The sequence below is a fragment of the Oncorhynchus clarkii genome, chromosome 20 (genome assembly GCF_045791955.1).
Source record: "Oncorhynchus clarkii lewisi isolate Uvic-CL-2024 chromosome 20, UVic_Ocla_1.0, whole genome shotgun sequence".
NCBI classification, from domain to species: domain Eukaryota; kingdom Metazoa; phylum Chordata; class Actinopteri; order Salmoniformes; family Salmonidae; genus Oncorhynchus; species Oncorhynchus clarkii.
In genome coordinates, this window is record NC_092166.1 from 60582408 (window position 1) to 60609492 (window position 27085).

The following is a 27085-nucleotide window of genomic DNA, read 5'->3' on the forward strand; positions in this document are numbered from 1 at the left end:
AAGGGAGATGATGTTTGTATTTTACAGGATTTTACTGTAATTACATGAGATAGGTGCAAGCAGGTTGGCTGCTAGGTAATGTTTTACACATTACAGCATATCAATTAATATTTGGTGTTTTATATAACTTGCACTTGTAGAGGCCTTAATGGTATTTTTCTATCTCAATATCAAATCATTTCTGGGTAACAATTAAGTACCCAACTGGGATTGTTTTCAAATAAAATGGTGAAAAGACACAAAAATAGAAAAATAGCTTCTTAGCAAAGAGCAATTTCTCAAGCAAGAATTTTGCTGGGACTGTCTAGGAGTGGTCTGAGTGGGGAGGGGAAAACTAGCTTTTATTGGCAGAGAGGTTTGAAACGCTCTTTCTTATTGGCCTATTAACTAATTTACCAACTGATGATATCATCCCACAAAAACAGGCTGAAATTTCAGCCGGTCCTTTCAAACAGCTCTTAAACTACAAGGGCTTTTTCACAGCATTATTCCAACCTCATAGTGTGGAAATATATATAAAACAGAAGAAAAACTAAATGTTTGACTGCACTGGGCCTTTAAGAAAGGTTTCCAAACTGGAAGTGACTGCAGGGCAAAACAGACAAATGCTCAACCATTAAAAGTTTAAGACTAGCTGCCTCTCCAATCTGTCCCCTATACATTTATAATTGATGGGGCACTACTACCACATACCAGTTAAACTGGTACAGCATTCTCACTAATGGGTGCAACAAATATAGCCTCTTACAAGGCAGGCCTCAAAATATGTTAATGAGCCAGAAATAACAATACCATGCACTCGCTAGTGGTCAAAATTACCATATAAAGTTTTCAGTTTCAGTGTGGTTGTGTTATGTTTATTTGAGAGGATACACATGTCAAATACTCCTCCATTCCTCTAGGTGGCGGTATCTAAAGTTGCAGTGCTTCCTGTAAGTGTGGAGTGTCTTTCCTGCAGTAGTCTCTCTTCTTTCCGTGTCAGCCAGAGTCGCCCCATTGTGCTCTCTGGTCGTTGTGACAAGTGTGGCAGCCATGTTCAGGTAAGTTCCCCTCTACGTAGCTAATTGGCTGACCTAAACAACATTTACCGTTTGTGACAAATTAAATAAAGTCAGGCACCATCAGCTGTCATGGCTGCTTTCTGTAGGACTTATGGCGGAAAGTTGATGTATGGTCTTTCTCTTTTCACAGTACAAATGGAGCGAAAAGGATCAGAACGGCGTGACCCTTGACCTGAACCAGGTGACCACTACGGGCAGTCTCTCTCCTGAACTGGTGGTCCGACCGGGGGTGCTGCAGGAGGGGTGTAACTATACCTTCACCTTAAATGTTACCCACCCTGCTGGGGGAAGATGGGGGTTTGCTAGCCTGACCCTCCTGCCCAACCCTCCACCCCATGGAGGGGTGTGTACTCTTACTCCAGGCCCTGGGGAGAACATACGCCTGCTGGAGACTGTGGTAACATACAACTGCTCAGGTAATGGAAACAAAGACTCAAAGATACAATCACATCTTCTTTTGGTGTCTTTGCCATGTTTTACCATGGTGTACCAGATGTTCTGTTTCTACTCTATAGGTTGGCTGGATGAGGATAGTGAGTCCCCCCAGATTATCTATATTCTCCAGGTGGCATCGTCATGCCCAGGCTGGGCCCAAGCCTGTCCCCTTCTCACTCTCTACAGGGGTACGCAGCGTACATTTGGCAGCCTGGTTCCTCTGGGGGAGGCGGGGCCAGAGAAGGACCGGTCAATCATCTTTGTGATCCTGCAGGTAGAGGACCACCTGGGTTCAAAGGTCACAGCACTTAACAGGTGAACTGGAGATGAGTTTAAAACTGAGAATGCAGGGAAGAGGTTCCGACCTCAAGAGACCCATGGAGGTTGTAAAAAGACAATTTATGGATGCTTTTGTTTTTTCAGAACTATAACAGTGCTGAGACCTGTGGATGGAGATGGGATCACAGAGTGGCTGAGGAACAAGAGCCAAACCGAACTATCGGGTTTACTTCAACAGGGTAACCCACAGCAGCTCATTCCCTATTCCATCGCCCTCACCAGCCAGCTCAATCAGGTATGAACATTACCTTTGTCTTTACCTGGCTGTGTCTCTCTTCTCCTTAACGTCATCTTTCCTTTACCTGTCTATCTCTCTCCTCTCGGTCACAGGTGGATCTGACTTTGAGTGAGCAGGATCTCAGGGACAAGAGGGAGATCAGGGGGAATGTGACACAGGCGCTGGCCTCTCTGTCTGTGTACTCTCTACAGGATGCAGCCCAGATCAGCTTAGCCCTGGCCCAGTCCACTGTAGGTAACCTGGCCATAGTCTACTCAGACAGAGTTTGTGCCAATAAAAGCCTGGCAAAAAGACCCACAAATGATACAGATTTGTCCTCGACGCCTGAATGACCCTGTGTGTTGTCTCTTGCAGGCAGTCCCAAGTGAGGTGGTGTGTGAGGGCTGTCAGGAGAATGTTCTAGATTCTGTGGGGAGAATGATCAGGGTTATGGAAGAGCAGACGGGACTAGGAGATGACGCAGCCATAGACACGGGCAGAAATATCCTCCATGTGATAGGTACGGTACCAACTTCTGAGTGGGATCGACGGATACATGCTCACAGAGCAACGACAGGAATTAGCCCAAGATTTTTGACCAAAAACGGTTATTTCTCTCTCTGTCTCCAGGCAATTCGTTGGCTGCTGTGTCCGAGTCCAAGCTCGTCTCCTCTGGTCCTCACACTCACTCTAATGTATCTGAAACTGCAGTGTCAGCCCTGGACCATGCCAGGGCTCTCATGCGTATTCTGATGCGCTCGCGGCCACGCGACGAGGAACCCCTCTCTCTCTCTGCTTCACAGATCAGTGCTGTTGGTTACCATGGGAACCCCTCGGAACTCCTCTGCACCACTGACCCCTCGGTCAACACCCGCCAATCAAACCAGTCCAACAAATCGCAATTAAACCCTGACAAGCCAGAGTCATACCCAGCACATCCACCCTGCCAGTTCCTCATTCCCTCCTCTCTCAGTGCCCAGCTCCAGCGTCAGGTCCAGGGATCTGAGGTGGTACAGATTCTCCTGGGTTTGGAAGGGGGGTCTGAGTTCTTCTCAGCAGCCAACCCACCTATTTCTACTTCTCTGGCTGCCATGGAGTTCACCACGCCCCAGGGACAGCCCATACCCATTGCTAACCTGGACACTGACAGATCTATCAGGGTTACTTTGCCCTTAGTATATACTGTAGGAAGGATCGGCGCTGGGCATCGAGCTAGTGGAAGTGGGTCTGGGTCTAGATCTGGTGGAATTGACAGAGATGAGGGACGAGCCCCAATGGTTAACTTTACACTCCGAGCCAAAGGGTGGCTGGATTTTACAGTGAGGGCAATGAAGAATATGGATCCCAATGCTGGACTGTACATCTCCTTAAACTTCAGCCTGCTTCCAGGAGCTTCTCTGGTGGGCTCAGGACATGTGAGAATCACAGTGGCCACCCAGCCAGGTCATCCTGCCTCCCATGATTCCCTAGTCAGAGAGCTGACCCTCTCCCTCTCTAGCCAGTCATCCGTGGAGGACACCATCTTCCTCTCTCCTCTGTGAGTGTTCTGTATCTAGACAGTTATGTTTTCCAAAACCTTTTACAAGTTGTTCACTTTTACACCGACAGAATGTTGTGAGGCCTGATTTTCTTCCACACATGGCCTATGATGACATGCCAGTCATTTACTAATGCAGCTTGTTGCCTATTATTTCTCTTCGTCCCTAGACTTAACAGCACAGTACAATCTCTCTTTGTGAACCTGACATCCAGTCTGAGTGGAGCTCCAGTCCAGGCCTCAGTGTGTGTGTTCAGCTCTCTTTGCCAGTACTACAGCCCGAGGAAGAGGCGCTGGAGCACTGAGGGCCTCCGGCCACTGGAGGGCAGCACCCTCCACTCAGCACACTGCCTCACCCAGCACCTCACCATGTTCGGGGCCAGTCTGTTTGTCCATCCAGACGCTGTGGTGCTACTGCCACCGGTATGTTTGGGACACTCCTCAGGTTAACACAATAATTGGTATAGCTCATTAGTACATACAGGGAAAATACATGTTAGCAGCCTTAGATAGATGCTACCTCCTACTGATTCTACTCATTTGTATTACATGTCCCCCTCCATCTCACCACCCCAGTCCAGTGGTCCAATGCGTAATGTGGTAGTGGGGATGGTGTGTGCTGTCCTGGTTCTGATCCACTTCCTCCTGGGTCTGATCGCCCACAAACTGGACCACCTGGAGAGCCTGAGACTATGCCATGTGCCACTGTGTGGCCGACCTGGACGCTACAGCTACAGAGTCCTGGTCAAAACAGGCTGGCGACGAGGAGCAGGTAAAGGGACTCGCAGATCTTAGACGACTGGGTAGGTGTAAGCAATACATCCACTTCTTTTCTGTCGTATTGCTGAGAGTTCTCACCGAGCCAGTCCTAACAGTCCTAACGTCTGGGAGGGAACGAGGGTAGGAGAGAGAGAGAACATCTGGCTGAGAAAGCATCGCGTCAAAGTGAAACGCAAACCAGGTTCACGTTCATTTGTACTTCCCATCAGGCACGACGGCCCACGTGGGCATCGGTCTGTACGGGGTGACTAAAAGCGGTTCACGCCACCTGCAGCGGGAGGGGGCGTTCCAACGAAGTGGTCTGGACCTGTTCCACCTGGAGACGGACAGCAACCTGGGAGAGGTGTGGAAGATACGCCTCTGGCATGACAACACAGGTAACCATGACAACACAGGTAACTACTGTAGTCTCGCATTGCAAGACTTCGTAGTCTTGTATTCACTCGCCTACTGGAACACAAGGAAAGCAGGAGATCGAGGCTCCAGGTAGTAAGATTCCAAACAGGTTGACACAACAATACCTGTTTGTGTGTATGTCTCCCAGGTCTGGACCCATCGTGGTACGTGCAGCATGTGGTGGTGTGGGACCCTCAAACAGACCACCTGTTCTACTTCCTGGTAGAAGACTGGCTGTCTGTGGAGAACGACAGGAACGAGGGAGGAGGGACAGTGGAGAAGGAGATGTTGGCCTCCTGTAAGTGCTACAACTCTCTGTATCTGTCTTTACACTCAGGGAGAGCATGACCACCTCCAAGACAGATTTCTCTCTCTCTCTCCATCTATCTCTCAGGTCCTGAGGAGCTTTCTCAGTTCCAACGTGTTCTCTCCTCCCAGCTGGCGTTTGGAATGCTGGAGCGCCACCTGTGGCTCTCTCTGTGGGAACGCCCCGCCCACAGCCGCTTCATGCGGGGGCAGAGGGTGACGGTGTGTGCCCTCCTGCTACACCTCTACCTTGCACTAGGGGCATTGTGGTACGGGGCTGTGGGCACAGAGGGGCATAGGTGAGATGGCAGTCTAACCAGAACATTCCAGGTGACAATAGTGTACACAATAGAAGGTTCTTGTGAAAGTGCTCAGGTGGGACTCAATCAATCTCGCACTGTGGACAACTCTGAGACTAATTAACTCTGTTAAGTGAAAGAATCAGCCATTTTAAGGGTGTTGTGTTTTAGTGTACCGGTTTCGGCCCGGTTGCTTGTAACCTGGGAAACGGTGGCAGTGGGGATGACTATTGCCATCCTGGTGTTTCCTCTCCAGTGTCTCCTCTGCTTCCTATTGCGAAAGACTCACAGCCAGGTACCTCTCCTACATTTATCTCTCCTTCTCCATCCATTTCTCCTGTTGCCCAGTCAACAAAAAAAAATCCTATGACTGCCTATTAAACCACACATTGTTATCATTTCTGTCAATACAAAACTTGTGCTTCCAAATCATCAGAGTAATGTGGACGGAGAATATGCTTGGTTCAGCTACAAATGTTGGGTTGGGTTTCCCATTCCCTGTGTGTGTTTCAGGTAGTGGTGGATATGTCAGTGCCTCCATCCCCTGTGTGTCAGTCAGTGGAGATGGGCGTCCATCTCGGCCAATCAGATCTCTCCTGCTCCTCCTTCCTGTCTTTGCCTGGAGGACCTGATCCGTTAGGCCTGGGTGGAGACACACCCTCTTCTGTAAGAGTGCAAACTCTCACACGTGTCAATGCATGCACGTACACAGATTCACAAGAGAGCCAGAAAGAGCTGTGTAAGTTGTAAACTGAAAGGGCTGAAAAGCTATCTTTTTCTTCTCTCGTAGCTGATGGGAAGCAAGGCATTCAACGCTGAGTTCTGGAATGCCACTAACCTGGGAGTGGAGAAGGAAGGAGATGGAATGACCCTGTGGCCCTCCTGGGAAATAACCTCTGACCCCTTGGGATCATCCCTGGGTCATGCTCGTCTGCTGAAGAGGAAGAAAGCCCTGACCAAGCTATGCCTAGCCTCACCCTCCTCACCCCGATTTCTCATCTCCAACCCCCCACCCTCCTCTACTGCACCTGTGGGTCCATCCCAATCCCTGTCTGGCCTGCATCTAGACCACAGCCATGGACACAACCTGCAACCCAATGTCCTTACCCTGTCTGGTGTGTGTGTGGGTCCCATATGTGTTACTATGACTCCTGTGTGAATACGTCTAAAATGATTGTCTTTCATGGTGTTTCAGACGAGGACCTGTTGAGGTCTATAGCAGCAGACACAGGAGTGTCCGACAGTCCCTCAACATCAGACAGTGGCCGCTACTCCCCCAGGACCACCTCTCTGTCCCACAGGTAAGACCTGCCTGACCAGTACACTCCAGACCCAAACCCCAGAAAATACCGTATCTGGCCCTGTCTACAGTATATGCTCTGAATATACAGTCCTCCTCCTCCCCTCTTTCAGTGGAAATCAGAGTTGATCTGACTGGACTAGATTGCAGGGAACAACCAGTCCTAGTAATTTGTATAGCACTGTTGCCTGTTGGCAAGGAATACTTCTGAGTCTTACTCATCTCTGTGTGGGTTTTAGCCAGAGCCGGGGCAGCTCCTGCAGTGGCTGGTCTGAGCTGAGTGTGGACAAACCACTCTATGGGACAGAGATCCACAACCCCCCCTGCTCTCCCATCTCTCTGCATGGGACAGGGCTGTTTAGGCCTTCCTCATCTCTCTCTGTCTACTCCATCGCCAGTACCTTCCTCCCCAGCCCCTCCCCTGACTCCACAGACTCTACCACACGCATAGGTGAGTCACTACACGGACTTATCCAAACTTTGTTACGATTCCCTCCTCTTTATGACAAATGTATTACTATGTGGATGCGAGAGTTCACCCTTTAAAACTTTCTATGAATGATGTCTATTTTGCACGAAAATCCTCTGAACTATCTGAATATTCATATCAAACAACTTGATCATATTTTCAGACATCATAGAGCATAGTTTCCTCCATGTTTTTCACCCCACCCAGGTGTGGCCCGTGGCAAGCCCAGCTGGCTGCTACCTCCCTGGGCACTGCAAGTCATTTACCCCCTGGTTGTGTTGTTGCTGGGGGCCTGCCTGGCTGTAGTAGGCCTCTATGGGAGTCACTTCTCTAGCTCAGTGGTCCTGATGTGGCTCATCTCAGCCCTGTCTGCCTTCCTCACCTCCGCTCTGCTGCTGGAGCCTCTCAAGGTAGGCAGATAGAGACATACACACGGGGAGGCTTTTCACCGTACCAGAGAGAGAGAGAGAGATACGCAACCATATGGCTTCTCTATTTCCTGTAGACCCATGTGATTGTAAAACGTAAGTTGCTGGCTTTGAATCTATTGAAATCTGTTCCGTCTAAGCGGGACTAGACAGGTATGCACCTTATAACCTTATTAACTAATGGTACTGTCCTCTCCTCAGGTGTGTGTGCAGGCCTTGTTCTATGCTGTGGTGTTAAGGCCTGTAGACCCCGAGGTGAATGATCGGCTGGGGCAGGAGACCGTCATTAAGAGGGAGGGGGGCAAGCAGGGGGGCAAGGTGCACCCCCCTTGTGGGTTCGGCCTACTGCAAGCCAAGGAGGAGGCCAGGAAAGTGAGAGCGCTACGATCCCTCATGAAGGTGAAACAGGAAACAAAAAAACAGCTCCCATACATCCTTATGGTAACCTCTGGAATGAACATATGTGGTGCACTGTTTATGTTCCTAACAACCTAGTACCATTTGGTATTGTACTGGAATTAAAATAACATGCATCTTAATTATTTATCTTCCCTTCTCCTCTCTTGTTCATTCCCTCTGTATACTCACTCTCTCTTTCATTTGCTCTCCTCTCTCCCCCCTCCCCAGCACTGTGTGTGCCACATGTTGTTCCTGTTGGTGGTGTTGATGGTGAACTACCAGGACAGTGTTCAGGAGACCCAGGGAAGACTGCTACACTCTGCCGTCAAACACTCACTGACCACCAACCTCAACACCATCACTGGGTAAGGGCTGCGTGTGTGGTGTGTGTGTGTGCATGTACCCTGTACTGATTTGTGTATTGGTGTGTGTGTGTGTGGGGGCTGTGTCCACATGTATCTCTATGTGTTGGTTTCAGGTGGGAGGGGGCGTGGCAGTGGATGGACAACATCCTGGTGCCACACCTCCATCAGAACCCCACCCTCCACCTGGTGGGGTTACCACGGATACACTGTATACACACTCCAGACCATAATAATGGAGTCTTTCTGGGGAACAGTAGTTTTACCACACGCCAGCTTCTCTCTGTTCTACACAGCACACACTGGACCACAGCACAGTGAGTTACACACATACGCACACAGACACACGCCAGCTTCTCTCTGGCCTACACAGCACACACTGGACCACAGCACAGTGAGTTACACACATACGCACACAGACACACGCCAGCTTCTCTCTGGCCCACACAGCACACACTGGACCACAGCACAGTGACTTACACATATACGCACACAGACACACGCCAGTTCCACACAAATGATCCTACATGATTCTTTGTACTCTTTTCTTCTCTCAGGTTAAAGGCTGTGTCCATTGACTTCACCCAGTACCACAGAGAGACGAGTCTGTTTGTGTGTGTGTCTGTTCTACTAGAGAAGACCCAGATACACACACTCATCTCCTCCCTCTCCATCCATCCTCTACTCATCCCCCCATCCTCCTCAGGACCAGACCTGGAGATTGCACTCATGGTAACATTTGATAAACAATTTGTTTGTATAAAACAACACTATTATTCCCATTCATTAGGGATTGCAAAAATGTAAGATCGTCAATAGGCTCCGTTCTGAGACACTCAGTTGGCCACTCGGTTTTGAAACCTTTCTCCCCCCCCCCAAGGTGCTTTTGCTCCTCTCTGCCCTCCTCTTTCTGGGGGTGGAGCTATGGGTCATGGCTACTGACCGTGCCCAGTACGTGCGTCAGGGCTGGCGCTGGCTACAGTTCCTCCTCGCCTCTTTGTCCCTGGCGATGGCCGCGCTGCGATTCTGCTTCCTGTCCCAGGCTGCTTCCTGTCTGTCTCAGCACCGCTCCAGACCAGACTCCTTCACTGAGTTCCACAGCGCCGCCCTGCTGGCCAGGAGGTCCACACAGATATCAGCCATACTGCTCACTCTGCTGGTACTCAAGGTACTGGACAACTTAAAGATAGTTCCTAAAGAATGACATTATTTGAATAGTTCCTAACTCCATGGGTTAGGAATCAACATCTTGTGCCAGACCATAATAATGGAGTCTTTTTGGGGAACAGCAGTTTTACCACACGCAATGCAAAAATGTGTGTTTCAGATGGTGGGTACTCTCAGGTACGTGCGGAGGTGGGTGGTGTTTGGTCGAGTGCTTCAGCGGGCATGGAGAGAGATGGCTGCTGTGGCTCTACTATTGATCTTACTGCTGCTGCTCTTCGCTCACACTGGACACATGGTAGGAAATGGAAGGTTATGTAATGTAACCAAGGTTCTCTGCAGGAATATGCGAGACACAGCTCACTCTATGGGAATATGCATTTCCTATTCATGCATATATGTTTGTGTCTCAGCTCTTCTCCAGGTCTGTGGATGGGTTCCTGTCTGTGTACCAGGCTGGTGTGTCTGTGCTGTCTGTGCTGCGTGGTCGCCTGGTCCTGCAGAGGCTCAGCAGGGCTCACCCTGTCCTCGGACCCCTCTACGCCCTCTCTCTGCTGGCGCTGGGAGGTTGGCTGCTGGCCCATCTCTCTGGAGCTGTTCTGCTCCACACATACAGGGTTGTGCAGGCTGAGATGTACAGGCCAGCCATGGAGTCCCAGGACTACGAGATGGTGGAGTTCTTCATCAAAAGACTGAAGCTCTGGATGGGACTCATTAAGGCCAAGGAGGTATGGAGGAAACTCATTACTTAATTTGATTAAACACAAATTGAAACTTCTGAAATCTCCATCCCTCCCTTCTCTCCACAGTTCAGACACAGGGTGAAGTTTGAGGGCATGGTGGTGCCTCCCTCCAGATCATCCCAAGGATCCTGTCTCTCCACCCTCTCCTCCCCCCATCCCCTGTCCTCCGCCCTCTCCCTGGGGTCCGAGGACTCGGGTATGTCCGACGCTCCGGGTTTAGACGTTCAGCTCAACCTGGACCGCCTGTTGTCTTGCGTCAACGGTCTGCTTTCACGTTTCGACCGCGTCAACCAGCTGACTGCAGACGTTCAGGGTCTGGAGACCCAGCTAGAGGAGGTGCAGAGCAGGAGGAGGAAGAGGAGGCCGCAGAGATTTGGAAGAGGAGAAGAGACAAGTGAAGAAAGAGGAGTAGGTGGAGGGGCGATGGGCAGGAGGACAGCTCTGCTACCCCCTCATTCTCGCATCTCCCTCACTTCCTTATCTCCTTCTTTAAACCCAATTACCCTTCTCTCCTGCCCTCCCTCCACCAATCCTTCCCTCCCTCGTGTTCACAGCTCCTACTCTGAGTCTGTCGTTCTCCAGCTTCACCCACACCCACCCAGGGACACTCACCTCTCCGAGGCAACCAAACCCACACAAAGGAGCCCTGGCCTGGGCTTGGGCACCGGGCCTTCCTGGTGTCCTGGAGCCAGGCAGTTTCCTAGACGTCGAGCCTGGCACTCAGGGAGTTCTCACTCGGCTGATGCAGCTCAGAGGCCCCCCCAGGCCCCTGGTGGAGGTGGTAGTGGGGTCAACACGAAGGCCAGGCCCTGTAGTGAGGAGGGGGACAGGAGACGCGCCAGTGAGGGAGTGCCTGTGAAGAGACGGGCCTGGATCTCAGAGGGGCCTGAGACAGACATAGACTGAAACTGAGAGAGGGACTGAGACAGAGATTAAAGTGCCTATTACTGTGGGTATACAGTATCTAGTGTATGAACCTCTAAGTTTCCAGCTATGAATTGCGCTGTATTACTTCAAGAGACAAGTTTTCCCACTGTTGTCTACCTCTTTACTAGAGCTTCTGCATTAGGTATTCTACATACGTATGCTGAGGTTGTATACCTTGTACTTCTTGTGTATCTACTGTATAATAAACATTTAAATAGAGCATTATTTTGTAATCTCCAAGAACTGTGGAATATATTTTTCCTGCTGATCAATACCAGAAGTAACATCGGGTTTGGTGTTTTAATATCCTGTAACAAGTAGTGACACACAGTATTAAATAATCACCAAGTTATTTGTTTACGTTGTGAATTTCCTCAAATGTCAAAACAAATCACATTTCGTTTGTCACATGCTTTGTAAACAACAGGTGTAGACTAACCGTGAAATGCTTACTTACACGGAACCTTTTTTCAACAAAAACATATGACACGAGGAATAAATACAGTAAATAACGAATAACAATGACGAGTACAAATAACATGGCTATATAAAGGGAGTACCAGTACCGAGTCCATATACAGGGGTATGAAGTAATTGAGCTAGCTACAGTATGTACATATAGGAAGGGTTAAAGTAACTACAAAACAGGATAGATAAGACAGTAACAGCAGCGGGTTGCCATTTAATTAGCTATTGAGCAGTTTTGTTTAGCAGTCTTATGGCTTGGGAGTAGAAGCTTTTCATGGTCCCGTTGGTACCAGACTTGGTGAACTGGGTGTGTTGTATATCAAGAAGCTGATTAAAACGGCATGATCATTACACAGGGGCACCTTGTGCTGGGGACAATAAAAGGCCACTCTATAATGAGCCGTTTTGTCATGCAACACAATGCCTGTCACGTTCGTCATAAGGATCGGACCAAGGCGCAGCGTGGTATACGTACATTGTCTTTTTAATGAATAAACAACAAACAACCAAACAAACCGTGAAGCTATACAAACTAGTGCTGACAGGCAACTAAACATAGACAAGATCCCACAACTAACAATGGGGAAAATGGCTACCTAAATATGATCCCCAATCAGAGACAACGATAAACAGCTGTCTCTGATTGGGAACCATATCAGGCCAACATAGACATACAAAACCCCCTAGACATACAAAAACCCTAGACATACAAAAACTAGAGTACCCACCCTAGTCACACCCTGACCTAACCAAAATATATAGAAAAACAGAGAATCTAAGGTCAGGGCGTGACAATGCCAAAGATGTCTCAAGTTGAGGGAGGGTGCACATGGCATGCTGACTGCAGGTGCTGAGGAGTATTTCTGTCTTTATTAAGGCCCTTATGTGGGGAAAAACTCATTCCGATTGGCTGGACCTGGCTCCCCAGTGGCTGGGCCCGGCTCCCAAGTGGGTGGGCCTATGCCCTCCCAGGCCCACCCATGGCTGCATCTCTGCCCAGTCATGTGAAATCCATACATTAGGGACTAATTAATTTATTTCAATAAATTCTCTTATATGAACTGTAACTCACCAAAACCTTTGAAATAGTTGAATGTGTATTTCTAGCACGTTAAGCTAGCTTACAGAGTAATAAGTACAGCCCCATCGATGTGGGTGGGTGCGTGCTTGTCCCTCCATCTCCTATAATTCACAATCAGCTCATTTGTCTTGCTGACGTTGAGGGAGAGGTTGTTGTCCTAGCACCACACTGCCAGGTCTCTGACCTCCTATAGGCTGCTTCATGGTTGTCGGTGATGTCACGAACCGGCTCAAAGCCCGTAACAAAAGGGAGACAACGTGGAGATAAGGAGTAACAAAACATATATTTATTAAATAAAGCAACTAAGTCCCAAATTGACACAGCCTCTGCGTCCCAAATTGATACAGCCTCTGCGTCCCAAATTGACACAGCCTCTGCGTCCCAAATTGACACAGCCTCTGCATCCCAAATGGACACAGCCTCTGCATCCCAAATTGATGAGGGGTTATGTGTTCACACCTCCACCTGCACCAGCCAACCTCCTCCTCCCCAGACCTCAGCAACCTTTGCGCATAGGAAGCAATGTTTAAGAGGAAAGAAGAACACAAGACCAGGAGGGAACAGACAGGAAAGATAGAACATGACAACCCCAAACAATGGTCAGTCACGTAAACATTCAGGAACATGGCACAAAAGACCACAACAGCTACAAACTCCAACGAAAAGAACATTAGTGTCCTTCTTAATTTTTACAACAACTCCCAACGATTCATAGTCACTTCCAACGATTCATAGTCACTTCCAACGATTCATAGACACTTCCAACGATTCATAGACACCTTCAACCATTCATAGACACTTCCAACGATTCATAGACACTTCCAACAATTCATAGTCACTTCCAACGATTCATAGTCACTTCCAACGATTCATAGTCACTTCCAACGATTCATAGTCACTTCCAACGATTCATAGACACTTCCAACGATTCATAGTCACTTCCAACGATTCATAGTCACTTCCAACGATTCATAGACACTTCCAACGATTCATAGTCACTTCCAACGATTCATAGACACTTCCAACGATTCATAGTCACTTCCAACGATTCATAGTCACTTCCAACGATTCATAGACACTTCCAACGATTCATAGTCACTTCCAACGATTCATAGTCACTTCCAACTATTCATAGACACTTCCAACGATTCATAGACACTTCCAACGATTCATAGTCACTTCCAACTATTCATAGACACTTCCAACGATTCATAGACACTTCCAACTATTCATAGACACTTCCAACGATTCATAGTCACTTCCCAACGTAACAGAATTTCAATCATTCAACCTTGTAGTGTTCAGCGATCTTCAACAGCTGTTCTTTAGTGCATAATTCTAACAGTTCCTCTGATGGAAAACAAATGAACTTGTCTACATGAGACACCATAGTCATAAGTAAATAATCTTGCTCAACCCCTCTGCTGAGCACATCAGACCACAACCAGAGAAATGACAATCACCCTGAGCACCACAGAAGAGAGATGAGATACGGAGCTTCCCCAAAACCTACAATAACTCAACCCTAGTCTTCGTGCAGATTTGCGGTGGGTATTTACGCACTGTAGCCTGCCACCAAGCCACGGATGTGCCCCCGAGACAACTGCTCAGTCCACAGACACCACACAAAAATAACAAACATTTAACCAAGGGCTTGTGACCTACTTTTGTGTGTATATGTACTGACATGCATGTGATAGACACATGTACATACAATGTATTTAAATTGTAAAGTATTTTGTCTAATATATTTTTTTGCTGCGTCAGACCCGAGCAAGACTAGTTGTCACCACTGGCGTCTGCTAACCGGGATCCTAATAAAAATCTAATTAAAAAACCTCACACAGCAAAAAAGCTGTTTAAGTCATGGTCTCTTCTCACTTAATTCCTCTCTCTCTCCTCCCTCTTTTCAGAATGTGGTGAACTTGCCTATGCCGTTCTGTACCATCCCTCATTCATATATCGTTATGTACATATTCTTTATCCCTTCACACTTGTGTGTATGAGGTAGTTGTTGTGGAATCGTTAGGTTAAATTACTCGTTGGTTATTACTACACTAGAAGCACAAGCATTTCGCTACACTCGCATTAACATCTGCTAACCACGTGTATGAGACAAATTCAATTTGATTTGTAACATTATCAAGCCAGTAATGGTCTTCCACATTCACAGACAGCCTCTGCACTCTCCCAGTAGAGTTGAAATAGCCCTGAAGTGACCATAATATTGTTTTGACTAGTTCTCTCTCTCTGCCACCCATGCAGTCCCCCTACTATGGCTGACGCACTGGTCTCCATCTGGTCACTCCAACCTGCGAATCGTGGGTGGTATCAGACAGTACTATTCCATCTTCAACAGATTCCAGAACATGGTGAGCCTTGGCTAGATAAATCGAAGACTTATCAAAGATGGATATCCCGTAAATCCATAGGAGCAAAATTGTGTCTCTCAAGTGCAATATCTATTCTAAAGCAAGTTTGGGATTGGAAGTGAGGCATAGGGCTTTATGTGTATCATTGTTTATTAGTTCACCAAAAATGACAAACTAAGGCGTAGCATTATGAGTAGTTTGATGGTATTCTGTTTGGTTCATACATACTTTGATTATGAATAAAGCATGCACTGCATGATCAAACCAAAAATAATGTGCACCCATTCCCTTTCCTATAGTGCCACCATGTGGCCAATCATGCAACTACTCAAAGGCCCTAAAGTCAATGTTGCCAATTTAGCGACTTTATCTCTATATTTAGCCAGTTTCTCTGAACCCTCCAGCGACTTTTATCGGTAAAAAAAAAGAGGCTAGCAACAAATTCAGCTTCTTTCAGGCTGCCTTTGGGGTGTTTTGCCACCGAGAGTTTCTACATTTACATTTCAGCCATTTAGCAGACGCTCTTATCCAGAGCGACATACAGTTAGTTATTCAACTTAAGATAGCTTGGTGGGACAACCACATATCACAGGCATAGTAAGTATACTTTTCCTCAATAAAGTAGCTATCAACAAAGTCAGAGCTAGAAGTGCTGTATATATTTTTTTTGTGGGGGGCTATTTAAAATACTCTTTGAAGAGGTAGGGTTTCAGGTGTTTTCGGAAGATGGGCAGGGACTCTGCCGTCCTAGCTTCAGAGGGAAGCTGGTTCCACCATTGGGGTACCAGGACAGAGAAGTGCTTGGACTGGGCTGAGCAGGAGCTGCCCTCCCGTAGGGGTTGCTCAGGTTGGGGTGGTGGGTTTGAGCATAGGCTGAAGGTAGGGAGGGGCAGTTCCTCTTGCTGCTCCATGGACGAGCAGCATGGTCTTGTAGTGGATGCGAGCTTCAACTGGAAGCCAGTGAAGTATGTGGAGGAGCAGGGTGTCATGAAAGAACTTGGGAAGGTTGAAAACCAGGCAGGCTGCAGCGTTCTGGATAAGTTGCAGGGAGGCCAACCATCAGAGATTTGCACTAGTCCAGACGGGAGATGACAAGTGCCTGTATTAGGACCTGCACCGCTTTCTGTGTGAGCTAGGGTTGTACTCTACGGATGTTGTGCATGAACCTGCAGGAGCGAGTCACTGCTTTGATGTTTGTAGAGAACGACAGGGTGTTGTCCAGGGTCACGCCAAGGTTCTTTGCACTCTGGGAGAGCGACACTGTGGCGTTGTCAACAGTGATGAAGAGGTCTTTGAGCGGTCATGCCTTCCCCGGGAAGAAGAGCAGCTCCGTCTTGTCGAAGTTGTGCTTGAGGTGGTGGGCAGAGATGCGTGTCGCCACCTGGGTGTCAGAAGGGGAAAAAGGAGAAAAGTAGTTGAGTGTCATCCGCATAGCAATGGTAGGAGAGACCATGTGAGGATATAATGGAGACGAGTGACTTGCAGTATAGAGAGAAGATGAGGGCCTAGGACCAAGCCCTGGGGGACACCAGTAGTGAGAGTATGTAGTGCAGACACAGATCCTCTCCACATCATCTGGTTGGAGCGGACTGCCAGGTAAGATGCTATCCAAGAGTGTGCAGAGCCTGACACTCTCATCCCTGAGGGTGGAGAGGAGGATCTGATGGTTCACAGTGTCAAAGGCAGCGGATAGATCTAGGAGGATAAGACCAGAGGAGAGAGCGTCAGCTTTGGCAGCGCGGAGAGCCTCCGTGACAGCGGGAAGAGCAGTCTTGGTTGAGTGACCCATTTTGAAGCCTGATAGGTTAGAGTCAAGAAGATCGTTCTGACAGCGATAACGAGAAAGTTGATCAGAGACAGCATGCTCAAGTGTCTTGGAAAGAAAGGAAAGGCATACAGGTCTATAGTTTTTGACGTCAGATGAGTCGAGTGTTGCTTGAGGGAGGTGACAGGCCATTTTGAAGTCAGAGGGGATGCAGCCAGTGGTCAGGGATGAGTTGATGAATGGGAGAAGGTCTCCAGAGATGGTCTGGAGAAAGGAGAAGGGGATGGGGTCGAGCAAGCAGGATGTTGGGCGGCAATACATCACTAGTCACAAGATTTCATCTGGAGAGAGAGGGGGAGAGAGAGAGCGAGAGAGAGAGAGAGAGAGAGAGAGGTCAAGGCGTAGGGTAATTCTGTGTGAGTGGGACCAGTGGACTCAATAGGCTGAGTGAATGTCATCAATCTTCTTTTCAAAGTTGATGACAAAGTCGTCCACAGAGAGGGAGAAGGTGGAGGGTTAAGGAGGGAGGAGAAGTTGGAAAAGAGAGTTTCCTATTGTTAAGAGGTAGAAGCTTGAAATTTTGATTGATAGAAAGTGGCTTTAGCAGCAGATACAGACAAAGAGAAGGTAGAGAGGAGGGAGGGAAAGAATGATAGGTCCTCTGGAAATATCATTTCCCCCCCATTTTCACTCAGCTGCCCGCAGCCCTGATCTGTAAGCTCGTAATGAGTCACTCAGCCATGGAGCAGGAGAGGAGTACCGAGCCGTCCGGGAGGAAAGGGGACAGTGCGAGTCATAGGATGCGGAAAGGGAGGAGAGTAGGGTCAAAGAGGCAGAATCAGGAGACAGGAGGGAGAAGGATTTAACAGGAGGGAGAAGGATTCAGCAGAAGGAAGAGATAATAGGACAGAAGAGTGGGAGAGAGAGAGCGAAGATTGCGACCGCGCATTACCATCTGGGTAGGGGCTGAGTGGCTAGGGTTGAAGGAAAGGGAGACAAATGGAAACTACAGTGATCAGAGACCTGGAGGGGGGGGGGGGGGGGGGGGGGGGTTTGCAGTGAGTCTGTTAGTAGGTGTATTGCCTGTCTTCTGAGTCGGAGGGGATTAGGAAGGGGTGAGGTCAAAAGAGGCAAAGAGAGGAAAGAGAGAGTTGGAAAGAAATGAATCGAAGGCAGAAGACAGGAGGTTGAAGTCGCCAAATACGAAGAGCGGTGAGCCATCGTCAGGAAATTAGCTTAATAAGGTGTCAAGCTCATTGAGGAACTCTCCAAGGGCACCTGGTGAGCAATAGATGACAACAATGTTAAGCTTGAGTGGACAAGTGAAAGTGATGGACAGGTGAGGGGTAGAAAATATAAAATCTCCAGTTATGAGTGGCCCTGTGCCATCCCCGCGACAACCATTTCCTCTTGGACTATGAGAGAAAACATAGTCAGATGAAGAGAGATCAGCTTGAGTAGCAGTGTTCTCTGGAGTGATCAGGGCCAAAAATTAAAGAGACTGAAGGGCAGCATAGGCTGAACTCTGTTCTTGACCACAGATCGGCAGTTCCAAACGTTGCAAGAGACCCAGAATTCCACATGGGTTATGCGCACAGGTACACTAAATTAGAAGGGGTGCAGCTCAGGGTCGGGAGCGTCTATAAAGCTAACAGGGAGAGGAGCGAAAAGGTATAGAAAACACTGTTGCCAAAGCTACAAAAGAGCAGAGAATAACTAAGATACTCAAGTGAGAGTGGTGTGGAGCCTTCCTCGAACACCTATGCAGAACAACTCAGAGGAACCGTCTTTGATCGGCGACGGTCTTAGTTGTATCTCTGTGCATTCAAATTGCCATCTATAAAATGCAATTGTGTTTGTTGTCTCTAGCGTATGTCTGCCTGCCCATACCATAACCCCACCGCCACCATGGGACACTCTGTTTACAATGTTGACATCAGCAAACTGCTCGCCCACACAACGCCATACAGGCTGTCTTCCATCTGCCCGCTACAGTTGAAACTGGGATTCGTGAGGAGCACCCTTATTTGATGCCAGTGACCATCAAAGGTGAGCATTTGCCCACTGAAGTTGGTTACCGAACTGCAGTCAGGTCAAGACCCTCGTGAGGACACTGATCCTACAGATGAATCTCCCTGGGAGGGTTTCTGGCAGTTTGTGCAGAAATTCTTCAGTTGTGCAAATTCAGTTTCATCAGCTGTCCATGTAGCTGCTCTCAAATGATCCCTCAGGTGAATAAACAGGATGTGGAGGTCCTAGGCTGGCATGGTTACACGTGGTCTGTGGCTGTGAGACCGGCAGGACGTACTGCCAAATTCTCCAAAACAATGTTGGAGGCGGCTTATGGTAGAGAAATTAACATTACATTATCTGGCAACAGCTCTGGTGTACATTCCTGCAGTCAGCATGCCAATTGCACGCTCCCTAAACTCGAGACATCTGTGGCACTGTTGTGTAACAAAAGTGCACTTTTTAAGAGTGGGTTTTTATTGTCCCCAGCACAAGGTGCACCTGTGTAATGATCATGGAGTTTAATCAGCTTCTTGATATGCCACACCTGTCACATGGATGGATTATCTTGGCAAAGGATAAATGTTTTCTAACAGGAATGTAAACAAATTTCTGCACAGAATTGGTGTGAAATAAGCTTTTAAATTTAACATTTATGGGATCTTTTATTTCAGCTCATGAAACCAACACTTTACATGTTGCATTTATATTTTTGTTCAGTGTACATTCACAAATCCTTGTTGATCATTCTGCACGTTATGAGCAGTCAGCAGTTCACACACCAAGTTGGCTACTGCGAAGAGAGGCAGCACTTGACGATGACGGCCCTAGCTTGTAAAAAGACAGTGCTAGACAACAACAAATAAAGACAAATTATACTTATCACTCCAGGAGTGATATCAGCAGTCCTCTATCTATAGAACGAAGCACACAGAGATGGAGCCTGAGAAACTGGTTATGTACACTCAGAAGAGGTGAAACAACTCCCCCTCCAATACAGCCACTGACTACCAAAACAAGGTCACAAATTGCCCTGCCCCTTAATCCTGGTTGATGTGTCAACAATCAACTGCATGTTATGAGCAGTCAGCAGTTCACACGCCAAGTAGGCTACTGGGAAGACAGGCAGCACCTAAAGTACATGGACCTAGCTAGAAAAAATATTCAGTAATAGACAGCGGAGGCTGGTGCCTGGACAGGCTCATTGTAATGGCTGAAATGGAATTAATGCATGTGGTTTCCATATGTTCGATATGCCCCTTTTACATTTCAGCCATTACAATTTCCCCGTCCTCCTACAGCTCCTCCTATGGTATTAGACAACGACAAATAAAGACAAAAAGTATACTCAGCACTCCTGGAGATATCAGGAGTCCTCTAGCTATAGAACGAAGCTATAAAATGAAGCATTTGGAGACTTTTCCCACCGAATTCTGACGCAAACGAGAGCGAGAGAAGCTGTCTGTGCAACAGAAGTCACACACACAGGCAAGGACGCACAAGTGGAGGAGATGTGCGGCGGGAGAGGGTGCGAAAACGCTACGTCGGGGACCGCATCTGCACCAAGGCAAATAGGTGCTGTGACGTCGTCGCGGCAACGGTCAAGCATAGTCTAGCGACTTCTAGCGTCAAAACAAGGAGCCAATAGCGATTCTCACAAACAAAACAATAGTTGGCAACTCTTCCCAAAGTCAGTGACAAAACTGTCATAGTTGGTTGGTCGGAGAGTTGCACTTGCCGTGTTAAGAAAAGTAGGCAAACCTCCACTGAGCCAGCCAGCCCGTTGACAAGGCACATTGGATTAAGATGTTAAGACTCGCATGGGCACGGTCGTCGTCAAAAAATAGCCGCGTTGACCCAGCTCGCCTGCTAAGTATCGTTCTCCTGGGAGGTGACAACAAGTCGCACAGCCCAGAACAGAGTCGGGACATCAGCGGGCTCACACCACCCCCTGCCAGCGACAAGTCCCCCTCGCTGCTGAGTCCCAGGACGTCCCAATACTGCTTCAGGTAAAGTAGCTAATGAAAATACATATAACATGACAATCGCCTAGGACGTGACATCTTGCGACTGACTTGTCAAATTAAATGATTAATCGCTAACTAGCTAACGTCAGCTAGCTACAATAATGCAACGATTGATTAGCTGTGGATTACATCATTGTCTCGCCTGGGGAGTTAGCGGGTCGCCAAGTGGTATTGTACGAGCTGTTGTTAGCTAGCTAGCAGGCTAGATGCCATTCGTCCTTGGTCTAGCCAGCTAGCTATTTACCCAATTGTAAATACACCTGATGATACTCTTTGCAGTGTTGACACGATTGCCAGTGAACACTGGACATAACACGGTGATGCTTTACGGTGTGTTCTGCAGTTTGGAGAACTAAAAACCATGCTAGCTCAAAGGCTAGTGTTTTTAGCATGCTTGACAGCCAGCACTGTGGTTTTGACAGCTGTCACTTGACAGGGCTCGTACATGCAGGAAGTAGCTACTGTAGCTAGCTAACTAGCTACAGTAGCTAACGATTATAGTAAGCTGCTACTGTCTAGCCAACATTGATATCATGCAGCACTCATACCGTACATGCCAAGTATGCACGCAGTTCACCCAGCAATAACCTTTCTATAAACATAACATGTGACTTAGCTAACATGGACAGGTTTGATGGCATTGATGGCACACTCCACAGAATGTTATTTTCAGTCAGTCATTTTGTTGTAGTTTACAAACAGTTTGCCAACGATGATCAAAGTGCTACCTCTGTGTTTCACTTGAACCACCAGTATGACAAGCAGAGCAAGTCTGAGTATGGCGTCTGGGAACGAGGGGCAGGGTAGCCCCCCGTCCACTCCCCAGAGACCCCCCAACCGCCTGGGACAGGAGAGGTCCCCTTACCTGCTGCAACACGCACACAACCCAGTGGACTGGTGGGTTAGACACACACACACACACACACACACACACACACACACACAATCCGTGGACTGGAGGGTTAGTCCACTTATTATTCTCTTTCACCAGTAGGACTAATCTAAACCTAATGAACTACACTGATCAGAAATATAAATACAACATGTAAAGCGTTGGTCCCAATTATTATTATTTTTCTCCCATACGCACAAAAAGCTTATTTCTTCCAAAATGTGTGCGTACTTTTTTATATCCCTGTTAGTGAGCAGTTTTCCTTTTCCAAGATAATTCATCCACTTGACAGGTGTGGAATATCAAGAAGCTGATTAAACAGCATGATCATTACACAGGTGCCCCTTGTGCTGGGGACAATAAAAGGCCACTTTAAAATGTGCACTTTTGTCACACAACACAATGCCACAGATGTCTCAAGTTTTGAGGGAGCGTACAATTGGCAGGCTGACTGCAGGAATGTCCACCAGAGCTGTTGCCAGATAATCTAATGTTAATTTCTCTAGCATCAACTGTCTCCAATGTCGTTTTAGAGAATTTGGCAGTGTGTCCAACTGACCTCACAACCGCAGACCACGTGTAACCACTCCAGCCCAGGACCTCCACATCTGGCTTCTTCACCTGTGGGATCCACTGAGGGGGGGTTGGGGGTGGTGCTGAGAAGTATTTGTGTCTGTAATAAAGCCATTTTGTGGGGGGAAAACACATTCTGATTGGCTGGACCTGGCTCCCCAGTGGGCGATGGCTGCAATGGCTGCACCCCTGCCCAGTCATGTGAAATCCATAGATTAGGGTCTGATGCTTTTATTTCAGTTGACTGATTTCCTGATGAACTATAATTCACCAAAGTCTTTGAAATTGTTGCATGTAGCGTTTCTATATTTTTGTTCAGTATATGTAAACTAATATAAGATAGTGCCAGTTAAATACATGAATCTATCCCACCTCCCAGGTATCCATGGGGACAAGAGGCTTTTGACAAAGCCAGAAGTGAAGACAAGCCTATCTTCCTTTCAGTGGGCTACTCTACGTGTCACTGGTGCCATGTGATGGAGAGAGAGTCCTTCGAGGACGAGGAGATTGGAAAGACCCTCAGTGACAACTTTGTCTGTATTAAAGTTGACCGTGAAGAGAGACCTGATGTGGACAAAGTCTACATGACCTTCGTGCAGGTGTGTGTGGCTGCGTGAATGTTTGTGGGCCTGTGTGTATAAACATGTAGTAATCAAGTCCCCATATCGGCTGTGTTTGTTAATCTGTGTTGCTGTCCCTGGTCTCTAGGCAACCAGCGGAGGTGGTGGTTGGCCGATGAGTGTGTGGCTGACCCCTGACCTACGACCTTTCATTGGGGGCACCTACTTCCCCCCAAAGGACAGTGGCCGGAGACCTGGACTCAAAACTGTCTTGACCAGAATTATGGAGCAGGTCATAACAATGTCCAAGCTGTATTTGAACTCTACAAATACAGCACTTTACAAAGTTCAAATGTGTGTATACAGTAGCCTACATGGATATGCCAAGTGGCTTGTTGGGTGTGCGAGTGGCAAAGATATTAGTGCTGTAGCAACTGTGTGTGTTCCGCTCCCACTCAGTGGCAGGATAACCGTGAAGCGTTGGAGTCAAGTGGTGAGAGAGTTATAGAAGCTCTGAAGAAGGGAACCTCTATCGCAGCTAACCCAGGGGAAACCCCACCCCCAGCCCATGATGTAGCCAATCGCTGCTTCGTACAACTCGCACACTCCTATGAGGAGGAATATGGAGGATTCAGGGATGCACCCAAGTTCCCCTCACCAGGTACATACGCACGCAGGAGTTCTCCAGTTCTTTCTTTTTGTCTTTGCGTCTCTGTCTGTCTGACCGTTGCTCTCTCTCCTCTTTCTATCTCACGGTCTCTTTCTCTCTCTCTCCCACTTTCTTTCTGCCTCTCTCTTTCTGTAGTGAATCTGATGTTCCTTATGTCATTTTGGTCTGTGAACCGTTCGTCCACTGAGGGGTCCGAGGCGCTCCAGATGACCCTTCACACACTCCGCATGATGGCCCTGGGGGGCATCCACGACCATGTGGCACAGGTACATACTCTCATTCACACTAACGCCACTTTGCCATCGTTCCTAGGAGATGCTACTCCACTACACACAGCACACCACAACACAGCTGGCATGAGCAAGAGTAGAACGTTTATGTTGTATTTCTCATTCGTTTCTTTCTTTCTCTCCCTATCTTCCTCTCTTGCAGGGGTTCCATCGTTACTCTACAGACTCATCCTGGCACGTTCCCCACTTTGAGAAGATGCTTTATGACCAGGCTCAGCTGGCTGTGGCCTACATCAGCGCCTTCCAGGTGTGTGCATGCGTGTGTTTGTGTGGCAGCCACATCGTTTAACCCCTGTCTCTACCATAATTGTTTTCCTGCCAAAAAAGTCTTAGTCAGCAGAATTCGCCTAGATTAATACACTCTGTTAGGGGATGTCACATCATGTGAGGGGTATGTATAGCAATGCGAACCACTGCCGCAAAGCGTGCAATATTTTACGGGGAAAGCTGCAGCAGAAGCGAACCTCTTTGTCCGCGGGAGGCTACAACAATTTAGTTTCCTGGGGAAGTTGTGAAGTGAGCTGTAGCCTCCCGGGGAAGCTGTGAAGTGAGCTGTAGCCTCCCGGGGAAGCTGTGAAGTGAGCTGTAGCCTCCCGGGGAAGCTGTGAAGTGAGCTGTAGCCTCCCGGGGAAGCTGTGAAGTGAGCTGTAGCCTCCCGGGAAGCTGTGAAGTGAGCTGTAGCCTCCCGGAGAAGTTGTGAAGTGAGCTGTAGCCTCCCGGGGAAGCTGTGAAGTGAGCTGTAGCCTCCCGGGAAGCTGTGAAGTGAGCTGTAGCCTCCCGGGAAGCTGTGAAGTGAGCTGTAGCCTCCCGGAGAAGTTGTGAAGTGAGCTGTTGCCTCCCGGGGAAGCTGTGAAGTGAGCTGTAGCCTCCCGGGAAGCTGTGAAGTGAGCTGTAGCCTCCCGGGGAAGCTGTGAAGTGAGCTGTAGCCTCCCGGGGAAGCTGTGAAGTGAGCTGTAGCCTCCCGGGAAGCTGTGAAGTGAGCTGTAGCCTCCCGGAGAAGTTGTGAAGTGAGCTGTAGCCTCCCGGGGAAGCTGTGAAGTGAGCTGTAGCCTCCCGGGAAGCTGTGAAGTGAGCTGTAGCCTCCCGGGAAGCTGTGAAGTGAGCTGTAGCCTCCCGGAGAAGTTGTGAAGTGAGCTGTTGCCTCCCGGGGAAGCTGTGAAGTGAGCTGTAGCCTCCCGGGAAGCTGTGAAGTGAGCTGTAGCCTCCCGGGGAAGCAGTGAAGTGAACTGTAGCCTCCCAGGAAAGCTTTGAAGTGAGCTGTAGCATATTGTGTGATTGTGAGTCTGTATGCATAGCAATTATAAGGATACATATTTCGGTAAATTTTGCTGCCGACTAACTTACGCTCATTAACCGGTCAACAAACGGTAAAACAATGTCAAACAGTAAAATGATGCGACCAACAGAAAATACTATGGATGCATACAAGAAATTGACACTTTTCAATAAGAGCTTAATGAAAACATACCACAATAGCAAGCCTATCGTCTTACAGTCAAAATGCTCTAGCCAGTTATTGAACATGCAACTTATGTAATGAAGCTAATAAAAGCAAGATGGCGCCGACAGAGAGGGTGACCTCGCTTCTAGTCCTTAGGAAACTATGCAGTATTTAGTTTTTGTATGTATTATTTCTTAAGTGTTATTACATACAGCCGGGAAGAACTATTGGATATCAGAGCGACATCAACTTACCAACATGATGACCAGGAATACGACTTTCACAAAGCGCATCCTTTGTTCGCAACACCACCCAGGGCATTGGATATCATTCCAGAGGCCGACCTAAAAAAACGTAGCCGCAGAAGTGGTAGATGGAGCAGGCTCCTTGTCAGACTTCGGAGGCGTGCACACCACCCACCTCCGATTATATTACTCTCCAATCTCCACATAACAAGGTAGACTAAATTAGGGCAAGGGTTGCTTTCCAGAGACATACTCTGTTTCAAGGAAACATGGCTCTCTCGGGATATGTTGTCGGAGTCGGTACAGCCACTGGGATTCTTTATGAGTCGCGCCGACAGAAATTAACATCTCTCTGGGAAGAAGGGCGGGGGTGTCGTAACAACATTTAAAAAAAAAATATTTTGCCAGGTAAATTGACTGAGAACACATTCTCATTTACAGCAACGACCTGGGGAATAGTTACAAGGGGATGAATGAGCCAATTGTGGATTAATAGGATGGTTTGAGGGCCAGATTGGAAATTTTGCCAGGACATCAGGGTTAACACCCCTACTCTTACGAAAAGTGCCATGGGATCTTTTAATGACCTCAGAGAGTCAGGACACCCGTTTAACGTCCCCAATCACTGCCCTGGGGCATTGGGATATTTTTTAGACCAGAGGAAAGAGTGCCTCCTACTGGCCCTCCAACACCACTTCCAGCAGCACCTGGTCTCCCATCCAGGGACTGACCAGGACCAACCCTGCTTAGCTTCAGAAGCAAGCCAGCAGTGGTATGCAGGGTGGTATGCTGCTGGCATACAGGAACTCAGTCCTTTTGTTCACTTGACCTAGAATTCCTCACAAGCAAATGCCGACCATATTTTCCCACAAGAGAATTCTCGTTGGTTATTGTCACAGCCGTGTATATCCCCCCTCAAGCCGAGACCACGACGGCCCTCAAGGAACTTCACTGGACTCTATGCAAACTGGAAACCATATATCCTGAGGCTGCATTTATTGTAGCTGGGGATTTTAACAAGCAAATTTGAGAACAAGGCTACCTAAATTCTAGCAGCATATTGATTGTAGAACTTGTGTGGGCAATACACTGGATCACTGCTACTCTAACTTCTATGATGCATACAAGGCCCTCTCCCGTCCTCCCTTTCAGTAAATCTGACCATGACTCCATTTTGATCCTCCCATCCTATAGGCAGAAACTCAAACAGGAAGTACCCGTGACAAGAACTATTCAACGCTGGTCTGACCAATCGGAATCCATGCTTCAAGATTGTTTTGATCACACAGACTGGGATATGTTCCGGGCAGCCTCAGAGAATAATATCGATCTATACACTGATTCAGTGAGTGAGTTTATAAGGAAGTGCATTGGAGATGTTGTACCCACTGTGACTATTAAAACATACCCCAACCAGAAACCGTGGATAAGTGGCGGAATTTGTGCTCAACTGAAAGCGCGAACATCCGCATTTAACTATGGAAAGATGACTGGGAATATGGCCGAATACAAACAGTGTAGTTATTCCC

At 48.0% G+C, this 27085-nt stretch overlaps 2 protein-coding genes across 3 annotated transcripts in view; both read left to right on the forward strand.

The window, feature by feature from the left end:
- LOC139377129 (polycystic kidney disease 1b) overlaps nucleotides 1-11141 on the forward strand; it is a 32098-nt gene extending 20957 nt beyond the window's left edge. Inside the window, exons 14-39 of the mRNA XM_071120151.1 lie at nucleotides 903-1040; nucleotides 1192-1477; nucleotides 1577-1811; nucleotides 1920-2070; nucleotides 2166-2303; nucleotides 2428-2572; nucleotides 2683-3589; nucleotides 3760-4012; nucleotides 4166-4361; nucleotides 4579-4746; nucleotides 4914-5063; nucleotides 5160-5370; nucleotides 5542-5665; nucleotides 5884-6036; nucleotides 6161-6485; nucleotides 6566-6671; nucleotides 6910-7121; nucleotides 7347-7549; nucleotides 7769-7966; nucleotides 8195-8331; nucleotides 8445-8645; nucleotides 8886-9060; nucleotides 9209-9496; nucleotides 9656-9790; nucleotides 9906-10220; nucleotides 10302-11141. Of these exons, the coding sequence (XP_070976252.1) occupies nucleotides 903-1040; nucleotides 1192-1477; nucleotides 1577-1811; nucleotides 1920-2070; nucleotides 2166-2303; nucleotides 2428-2572; nucleotides 2683-3589; nucleotides 3760-4012; nucleotides 4166-4361; nucleotides 4579-4746; nucleotides 4914-5063; nucleotides 5160-5370; nucleotides 5542-5665; nucleotides 5884-6036; nucleotides 6161-6485; nucleotides 6566-6671; nucleotides 6910-7121; nucleotides 7347-7549; nucleotides 7769-7966; nucleotides 8195-8331; nucleotides 8445-8645; nucleotides 8886-9060; nucleotides 9209-9496; nucleotides 9656-9790; nucleotides 9906-10220; nucleotides 10302-11141 (6390 nt within the window). The remainder of the gene's footprint in view (nucleotides 1-902; nucleotides 1041-1191; nucleotides 1478-1576; nucleotides 1812-1919; nucleotides 2071-2165; nucleotides 2304-2427; nucleotides 2573-2682; nucleotides 3590-3759; nucleotides 4013-4165; nucleotides 4362-4578; nucleotides 4747-4913; nucleotides 5064-5159; nucleotides 5371-5541; nucleotides 5666-5883; nucleotides 6037-6160; nucleotides 6486-6565; nucleotides 6672-6909; nucleotides 7122-7346; nucleotides 7550-7768; nucleotides 7967-8194; nucleotides 8332-8444; nucleotides 8646-8885; nucleotides 9061-9208; nucleotides 9497-9655; nucleotides 9791-9905; nucleotides 10221-10301) is intronic.
- A 9275-nt stretch (nucleotides 11142-20416) lies between these two features.
- The window catches only part of LOC139376634 (spermatogenesis associated 20), a 61592-nt gene continuing 54923 nt past the window's right edge, over nucleotides 20417-27085 (forward strand). For both annotated transcript variants that reach the window (XR_011627951.1, XM_071119440.1), the window contains exons 1-7: nucleotides 20417-20867; nucleotides 21639-21782; nucleotides 22730-22949; nucleotides 23059-23202; nucleotides 23370-23571; nucleotides 23716-23846; nucleotides 24013-24117. Coding sequence is in view for 1 of the 2 variants with exons in the window: in XM_071119440.1 (XP_070975541.1) it covers nucleotides 20665-20867; nucleotides 21639-21782; nucleotides 22730-22949; nucleotides 23059-23202; nucleotides 23370-23571; nucleotides 23716-23846; nucleotides 24013-24117 (1149 nt within the window). In the remaining variant the exon portion in view is untranslated. The remainder of the gene's footprint in view (nucleotides 20868-21638; nucleotides 21783-22729; nucleotides 22950-23058; nucleotides 23203-23369; nucleotides 23572-23715; nucleotides 23847-24012; nucleotides 24118-27085) is intronic.